Source organism: Belonocnema kinseyi, chromosome 5 (assembly GCF_010883055.1).
Source record: "Belonocnema kinseyi isolate 2016_QV_RU_SX_M_011 chromosome 5, B_treatae_v1, whole genome shotgun sequence".
NCBI lineage: Eukaryota > Metazoa > Arthropoda > Insecta > Hymenoptera > Cynipidae > Belonocnema > Belonocnema kinseyi.
In genome coordinates, this window is record NC_046661.1 from 64603653 (window position 1) to 64613100 (window position 9448).

At 37.7% G+C, this 9448-nt stretch overlaps 1 protein-coding gene across 6 annotated transcripts in view; it reads left to right on the forward strand.

Annotated features, from left to right (window-relative positions):
* The window catches only part of LOC117172541, a 179055-nt gene that overhangs the window by 88900 nt on the left and 80707 nt on the right, over nucleotides 1-9448 (forward strand). For all 6 annotated transcript variants that reach the window (XM_033360577.1, XM_033360580.1, XM_033360579.1 and 3 more), the window contains 3 exons: nucleotides 4547-5967; nucleotides 6231-6443; nucleotides 6652-6798. In XM_033360577.1, coding sequence (XP_033216468.1) covers nucleotides 4547-5967; nucleotides 6231-6443; nucleotides 6652-6798 — 1781 coding nt within the window. The remainder of the gene's footprint in view (nucleotides 1-4546; nucleotides 5968-6230; nucleotides 6444-6651; nucleotides 6799-9448) is intronic.

Consider the following 9448-nt stretch of genomic DNA (forward strand, 5'->3'; position numbering starts at 1 on the left):
TTGTTGCCGGCTTGTTCTAGCTGTGGTAGAGTAGGCGTTCCGCTTACATAGCCCCTTTTACGGAGTAGTTCAGCATGGTTTCGCAGACGTTGCTGCGAAAATGCGATAGCTCCGGGTGTTTCTCGCACCACAGAGCATGCAGCCGTGCCATGTAACCCCATTCACGGGCCACACTCGCATCGTAGCACTCTACGCATAAGCATTGTTGGCCGACCCATTGTCGGGAGCCCTGCGCGTTCTGTTGTTTTGAACCGCACTTACTACAACTATGTTTGGTGTTGTCATTGTTGTTCCCACGAGAAGCTAGGGAAAGGGGTTCGTCCATCCTTGTAGAGCCCCGCATGCAAGGATAAGGCTGCGTACTTTGAGAGATCGCCCGGTATCCCAGAGTCACCGTTCTAGACACCTCACGCAGGTGCCATTCAGCTTTCGGCACGGTTTTCACACCTCCGCTTGGGGGTTAATTGCTTCCGGACCACCCCTGGACAATTGCCGCGACTGCCTATTTATTTTTGTAACCATATTCAGCAGAAACCCTTGGTACAGGGACCCTCTATCCGCAACCCGAGGACGCGTTCGGTGGTTTTGTCATAGGCCCTTCAGTTTGATTCTAGAGGAATCAAAACCGAATATATATTAGGCCATATATGTTTAGGCCATCTCTTTTTTTATAACTGAATAAATTCTCTTAATTTTAATTATACCTAAACTAAAAGAATTTCTCTTTAAAACTTTGATTGTTTTCGAAATTCTGTAAAAAATAAGCCCAGGGTGAAACCAGTTTATCTAGTTTTTAAGTAGATGTTGTAAAACTAGTGTAAATTTCAATGTTTTTCTACTTTTTCAATAACTTCTGAAATAGTCAACATTTTTCAATGTTCTTGGGCTCATTTTGAAGCTTTTTTTCATAGTATCGTAACAGCGTATAGTTTGTAAAAAATTTCTTTTTAAATTGCAAGAACTTGAACTTGTAATAAAAAAGTGGGAAAAATTTGAAAACATCTTATCTGTAGGGAAATCAGAATGAAAGTTAAATATATATTTTGAGGAAATTACAAAGAAACTTCATATATTTATGTTTTATATATTTTACAAAAATATTTTTGTTACCAAAAATAATAATGCAATTTTTCCAACTTTTTTACACTATTATTCTTGCAATATCTACTTAAAAACTAGACAAATTAGCTTCATCCTGGGCTTATTTTATAAATAATTTCGAAAGAAATGTCGTAAATCAAACCTAATGCCACATCTCAATACCCTGAGACGGTTGGGCACAGGGCACGATGAAATCACAACGGCAGGCCGTTGAATCCCTCGTGTGTATGGAGGACACTAAGCAACCCAAGGTTGACAGCTTCTGCATCCATCTCGCAAGTGCCTTGGCATATTTTGGCACGTGGGTATGGCTTTAATGTTACGTACTAGTGATAGCCTCACACCTCCGAGAGCACCAATCACTAGGAAAATTAATTTAATCGAATATTTTAAGCACAGTCGTTGCAGCTACCTTTTGAAGTCTTGATACCTCTCATGCTTTTTCTTCGTCTCGACAGTGATGTTCTACTCGGCTGGAGCCGAGGATTCGATAAAGAATATAGTTCATTTCTCGACGAATATAGTTCATGTCTCAAAGTTTTAGAGAACGATTTCAAGCTTCAAATGTGCAACGGATATAGCTGTCCAAAAATTGTAGTTTCAGAAAGTTTGGCACTTTTCGGTTTGTACAGTTGACTCTATCTCCCTCGGAGCATTCGGTAGGGCGGGGTCGGGGCCAACGCCGTAAGAGCGACAAAAATGGTAATGAAGCACTCTCAGGGCCACATTATGCCTGTAGAGATACGTAGTTCCGCGTGGCTTGGACACCCAGATAGTATGTTTACAAGGTATTCATATTGTGCATGACACGCTCTGCACCTATCGTTTGGAAGTACTTTACATAAAATGCGGTCGCGGTATACTAAGGTGGACATTACACCGTCCTGGCACGTGAAAATGAGACCCTATGTATCAGCATTAAGCCCTAATGATTTGAAAAAAGAAAAAGTTTGCTCTTTTCACAAAGACAGTTCTTCTACATTTCTGTAAAAGTTTCCATGCATTTTTTTGCCAAGTAGTTTGTGGTTACATTTTTTAACTTCTGCTTTCTTTACTTCGACTTTTAGAGAAGAAGCATTTAGGTGGCGTAATGCATTTTCCTCACTTCTGCTGTTAAAATTCAGGCCAGGGGTCTCGGCCGCCTGCTCCGTGGCTTTGTAAACGAACGCTCCTTTGCCAATCATCTCGTGTTTTCTGATCATTTATAGGAGAGGACCTCTGCCATTTGTAACGATGTAAGCTGTACTTAAAAAAATTCGGTTGTGAAGACACTGGAGATTCATAAGTCCACGTCTGCCTTGATGGCCTTGATTCTAAACGTGAAGAGTAGAACAAGGACGACAAGCATGTTAGTCAAGATGTCTGATAACACTTATACCCACAAGATCAGGGTCATTGGCAACCACAATAATCTTTCCTTTTTTTAGATGCATTTTGGCACACTTGTCCAATCCAAAATCTATTCCAATCTCCTTTGTGTACTTCTTGGCGATATTTAAACCACTCTGAAGTTTGCTTTTACCAAAAGCATAGATCTTTAGGTCATCTATATAAAATACGTGAGTGACCATATGCTCGCGATGATTAATGCGTCACGGAGGTATCCAGAAGAATTTCGTAGTGTGACAGATAGAGGAAGAAGTGTGATGCAAAAAAGCAGACGACTCATGGTATCGCCATGAAATGCGTGTCCAAAGGGGCAACAATCTCTCTATGAATCTTACTATGTGTTGATGAACCTTCATGCTTTCCAATAGACAGATGATAATTCTGCCAGAGGTTGATTCGAAAGCTTTCCGGTAGTCAGTTAGGCTATTGAGAGGACGCGCAGATGGGATTCTGCGTCTTAGAGACGCACTGGTCAATTATTAGGTTCTTTCGGCATCCTGGTACATCTTATTTTCAGGTATATTGTTCGTAATCTCTCTCCACAAAGTCAGCCACTGCGGAATGGGCGTTTCCGACTTTAAATGTGAGATGAATATCCGGGCCAGATGTTGATGTGTAGAAGTAAACTTCTTACACCAAAAGTTCTTGATACTATTTGGTTCTGCAACGGTAAATTTATGGGTACCCCTAAATTCTTTCTTCACCTCTTCGGCAGTGATTGATGGACATTCCTCTTTAGTGTTATAAGGTTGTCGCAAAACTCTTTGAAGTGGATGATATTATCAGTATCTTCTTTCAACTTGAGTGTTTTTGGAACCTTGTATACATCTCCATAAAAGTCTCTACCTCGTTCGGCTCGGGTGAATTTTGAGAAAAAAAAAGGGTGAACGCTGTAGAGGCGCAATGGGTCAGCAAGAAACATTTGATTCTCCCTAATCCATCTCACCCTCATGTGTATTTTTCTCCTTGCATCAGATAACATCCTTATTCAGTCAACAACCTGCTGCTTGATTGTTAGCAGCTTTGACTTGCTTAATGTGTGATTGAAGATCCTCAACTCTTAAGCGAACTTTTGAAGCCTTTCGGTTAACGTTCTACCAGATATTATAAAGTCAATCGCACACTAAACACGGGATGCATTTTGTCTTGTCTATCCAATCTTCTAGTTTAGTTGGTGTAAGGATATCTTGGTCTTTTGATCCACCGTCGATTTTAGCCTTCGAATTGAATTAGCCAAAGCTGTCGCAGCGCCATAAACTGAACAATAGATGGTCAAAAGGTCGCATTCCTTCAAGATATTCTCATGAAGGGAGGTTTCCAATTTAGCCAGATCTTGGGGCTTAGGGGGAAACATGCATGTCAATGTTCCTCCTTGCCCTGAAATTTGTATCATCTCTCAAGAGTTAGGCACGTTGATTTCGCAATGACTGATGTGAAACGTGCTGAAGCTCTCGGTGTTTCAGGCACCACAGAGTATGCATACGCGCTATAAAGTCTCCGCGAATAGGGGTAATGGTGCATCGTAGCAGTCTAGCAAGTCATCCTTGAGTTGATTCGTCCACTTAATGTGGGCGTTTCGTTAGTTTATCGTCGTGTTTCCCTCTAAATTATTTTCAGCAGCCCGAACTCTAGGGTGATCTTTACTGTTTGTCGACCCATTCTCGGGTGCTCTGCATGTTCAGTAGTTTTGACTGCAACTACAACTTTTTGGAGGTTTGGTGGTGTTATTGTTTCCACGAGCAGCTAGGTAAAGCTTTCGCTCATCCTTGTAGAACCCCGCATGCAAGGATAAGGCTGCATACTATGAGATGTCGCTTGTTATTTCCATGTCACCGTTTAAGACACCTCGCAATAATGAGTATAATTGGTATGAATTAAGCCTTACTGTATGCATTTTCCAGTCAATTTATAATTGATCTAAAAATGAGACCTGTAGAATCTGTAACAAAAATTGCAATTTTTAATGTGGTTAAGGTTAAATTAGAGACATTGTTTCATAACTTTTGAAATGATTAATAATACATTTTTCTCATTTTCATTATTTAATTTTTTTCAGGTTTATCTGCTGCGTCTGATTCACCTCAAAAGCTTGTGAGTTCAGTTCAGACGCCAATACCATGTGTTTTTCCTGAAGTGAATGCAATCCTTGAAGAAATATCTTCTACTAGTCCATCTTCAATGAAGCAACTTACTCCTAAGTCATTAGTCATTGATGATTATCTGATCGATAAAGATACTGACAGCACAGTGAGCCACTTAAATTCAGATAATAGAAGAGAGCATATTATTTTTAATGCCAATACCGAATCAACAAAAAGTACCCAGAGGGATAGTGATAGTTTTGGCTCTTGTATTTCAGTTGCAAGTGGATTAGAGCAGACAAGTTATGTTTCCACTGACGTAGTGATTGTTAATAATAACAGTAATTCAGATGATAGCGTAAGAACTAGTAGCCAACGGGAAGACGAAGAAACTTTAAGTAGTCCAGATTTGAATGACGATCAGGAACCACTCAGTTTAATTCTCGATGATCCCAGTAGTATGCCTCACTTACATCAAAGTTCGGAGGATGATTTCTATAATTACGAAACGTATGAGAATGCTGTTAAATGCGATTTCAAGAAAATGGGAAATACACAGATTGAAAATACTTTCGAAACCGCTGAATCCGATTTAAGATGTGAGGAAACTTTCGATCTTCGACAAGATAGAGTAAGTCCTAAGAAAACATTTTCCGACCTGAACATTTTGCCAAAAAATTCGACTTTTGAAAAGTGGACGATATCCCAAAATGATGAAGTGGGGATGGACGAGTCTGATAATTTCCACAACTTAACGTGCTTTGGCAGAACTGTGTATCAAGAAGTAAACTTAACCTCTACGTCTGTCGATCACAATGATAGGAATCCGGATGCCGAAAATGAATTAAATTTCAGCCATTTTTCCGGTGAAACTGTAGCGACCCAAACCGAGGAGAATTGTACGTACTCAAAAAATATAAATGAGGACGTTTCGTGTATTAATAAAATTCCTGGTCTTGGGCTATCCATTTTTCCAATAGGTAATAAAAAAGAATTTAAGAAAATAAATGACGATCTCTACGATCTTTCGAAACACTTGAGTTTTTCTGAAACAACCAACTTTGGAGGCAGCTATGCTAGTATACAGTCAAGTCAAGAAGACTTTTCAGTCAATGTGGATATACATACGACAATCAAGCGAAGCTCAAACTTTGGGAAACTCGATCAAACTAACGAATTAGATGATTTCGGTGATTTTACTGATTTTTCAACCACTCCAGTCGACAAAATTTCTGATGAATCTAAAGATTTCCCTTTGAGTCTACAAGAACCAACAAGGACAGTCGGTGAACAGGATGATGATTTTGAGGAATATGGTGATTTCGAATGTACTACGGACGCACTAAGAGAGCAGTTTAGTTTGAAAGATTCAATTAGTCGGATAGACAACAAGAATGTGAGTTTACAATACTTAGAAGATATTCTCGTGTTATAAATTGTTGAAAACTTCTGCACATGTGTTATTTCTGTATTATTTGGTGAGCGGATTAATCCAAAATCAAAATATTTTCCACCAGAATGAATGAGATTTAAGGCTCTCTGACTCTTTGGTGACATTTCCACTTAAATTTGAAACTTATCAAAGTACAGTATTTTAAGTGTGTTATTCTTTTCTTATCCACCTGATATAAATAAAATACTGAAATTACTGTTTTACAGGCTTCAAACAAGATAGAGGATATAATATCTATTATGTTTCCTGCCAATTATATAGTGCAAGATGCCACTTTATCGCCCCTAATTATCGAAACTGATCAGGTTTGGGAAAGTTTGAAGAGCGTTGAGGAAACTAATGCACTGTCATACCAGTGGTCTAACAGCTCGAGCAATAATATTCTTCTCAGCTCCCTGGACATCGATTCTCGAAACATTGTACATAAGTTTGATGTTTCCTGATTTTAGATCAAGCACAGGAAATACCTGTCTACTCTTTTAAAAGTATTTTTATAGTACATTATACCGTTTTAAAAACGGTTACCATTCTTTAAAAATAATTATATGCTGCTTTGAAACGTAAAAGTCGTTCGTCTATTTATTCATCAAAAAAAACTTTTTCATTTTAATCTATTACTTGTTTCAGTTATTTGGGCCAAGGTGGAATCCAAAAATTCCTAGATTTGCAGCTAATCTCGGTTTCTCTCCTTTAGAGCCCATGAAAGCTTCCAACGATTTTCAACAGATGAGCACGACTAGTACGAGGAAGGCAAAAATTGTAATGCCTTCAGAGGTAAGCATAAAAACAGGGATCCGAATGAAATTAAGAGGAATTTTCAAGTATTTTCCAATTATTTTTTTAAATTCCATATAATTTACCTGAAATTAATGCAAAGTATGGAAAGTCACTAAAAAATAATGTAGCTACGGAGACACACTGTCAAATTTGTGTTTCGTCAAAGTTTTATTTGGAAATAAACAAAAATGAACGTAACTTAAGTTTCGTTACGTTCCTTTTCGTTCTTTTTTGCATAAAATGCGATTAACACATAATTTTGACATTCTTCCTTCGTAGGCTTTTTATGTTTTTATAATTTTTTAGACTAAGCTTAGTTTTTAGCCAAATTATTTTAAATTTATCGAAATAATTGGAAAATATCCAAAAATGCCCCTTAATTTCTTTCGAACCCTTGCATAAAAATAACAGTAAATGATTCTATCGATTTTTTAAACTAGATGTTGCTATTTACCCTAACCTAAACAAATTAAATTATGTTGGAACTATTCAACTTTCAAAAGCAAATCTACATTCTGCAGTTTAATTTTAGAAAATACTTTCGGTCGTTTAGGAAGTAGCGTAATTTTAAACAAATATTTTCTTGATTGGTCTTTGCAGCTAATTGACTCATATGGTGGATTTTAGCGAGGAAATAATATGCGCCAAATTTCAATTTAATTGCTCAAATTCTAGAGGTCGATCAAAAGCCTTAAAGTTTCGTTCACGAGTAAAAAATGAACTATGGATTCATGTATTATTCAAGTAAACTATAAACAATTGAACATTTTCCAGTTATCGCAAATAATTATTCTTTATTTTCGCTTGCTTTGGTTCTTCCTTCTTCAGAGATCATATGAATTTTTACCCTTGCCCCTCTCTTTCTCGCTCTCTTTCTTTATTTTTTCTATCGTAGAATTTACGTCTCGAAGACGACAGACAGCCTCTATGCATAGTTTAATTCTTCATTTCTAGTCTTTCAAGAGTTCTGCTTCTATCGACTAAAATGTGCGACAATTAGTGCAAAAGGTATGGTTCTTCCGCATTGGGCCAGATAAAGCAAACCACTTTGTATGCAGTCGCTTTCATAACTTAATTGTAAAGCTTCTTATACCTGTAAAACATATATAAATTTAAATATAACTTTTATTCAGTCAACTCTCACATGGTTTTTTTGTGAGTTTTATTTCATTGTCCGCATGAAAAAACCACAGTGGTCCCCATCGCGACATTACTCGATTCTATAATTCTGGTATGTGAAAGTACAATGTAGAATCTCTTACCGTTTACTTTTTCTGTCTTTTTCTAACCTGTCTCATTTGAACTGTGTACAATCAGTCTGTCTTATTTCTCACGTCAGCTTTGGTTTCTTTAAGCTACAAGCTAATGCGAATGTGACGTTCTTTGCCGATTCTCCTGATCTAGAAAGACCATCTGGAACACAGGGTTTCTCTCACGGTAAATTACTTTCTAATTAAACACAAGTAGTTCCGCTTTGCGCGGTTGAAACAAAGTAAGTGCCGTTTTCTACAAAATTGAGTTAAGCACCTTGTCATGTTCCATTTAATAAAAACAATGCTTGTAACATTTAGCATATTAATGTTTTTTTATAACAATATTTTAAGAGTCCAAAACAATTAGGTGAATTCTGAATTGGTAATAAGAAGTCAAAACAGCTCAAACGCCCGTCTGACTTAAGAAGGGGTCGGTGAGAGTGAGTTTTGAGGTAAGTGGGTCAGAATCAGCACATGAGTTCGAAAATCCCATATCAAAAAGGAGGCACAGTGAGCTGGGTTTCAATCATCACTGCGTGATCTCTAGCTTGGCTTTGTGTACGCGTTACTCATAATACTCTTATCGCTTCAAATAAGAACTGTAATAATGTTTATATCATCGTTTCCAAACTTTTTTTTGCAGTTTTCAGTGAGGGGCAGGGCCGCTACCCTACAATTTTTTTCCCAATACTGGAACCCAAGGTGGATACTTGACTGCCGGTAATGCGGGTGGTTGCACGCTTCATGCGAGAGAATTAGAATCGGTTGAGAAAAATTAAAATGTGTTCAATTGTTAATAAATTAATTTTTAATTAGTTTAATCAATTTCCTAATCTAATTTTGAGCAAATGAAAAGAAAGTCATGTCTTTATGATTTTAGTTATTGAAGCAGCCTTAACCCCTTCCTTGGCATTGGCGCAAAATGTGTCAACATTTTTCGTGCCCTGTGCGGCATTGACGCAAAATGCGTCAGTCATCTTTTTCCCTATTTAACTTACTACGATTTCGCATTTAATTCTCACGCGGGGATTTTGGTGTCGTTGAAGCTGAATTTGAAGTTAAAATTCGAAAGTTCATAATGGCGGATATTTTCGTCCGCCATTTTAAATTTTGGAATTCTGACTTCACTTTCGGGTTTAGCGACCGCACAAACCCGTAAGTAGCAAGATTTATCCAAATCGAGTCGTTTTTTTGTATTTTTGCCCGCCTTATTGGATCCGCCATTTTGGATTTCTGAATTTTGAGTTCATATTCGGACTCAGCGATCCCAAAAACCTAAGGATACAAATTTTCAGGATAACAAATTTTCCTGCCATTTTGAGTACTTTTTGTCGAATTCTCTCTGCCAACGAAGGGATTAAATCTCATGACAATGAAAGGGTCATCATAGGAGG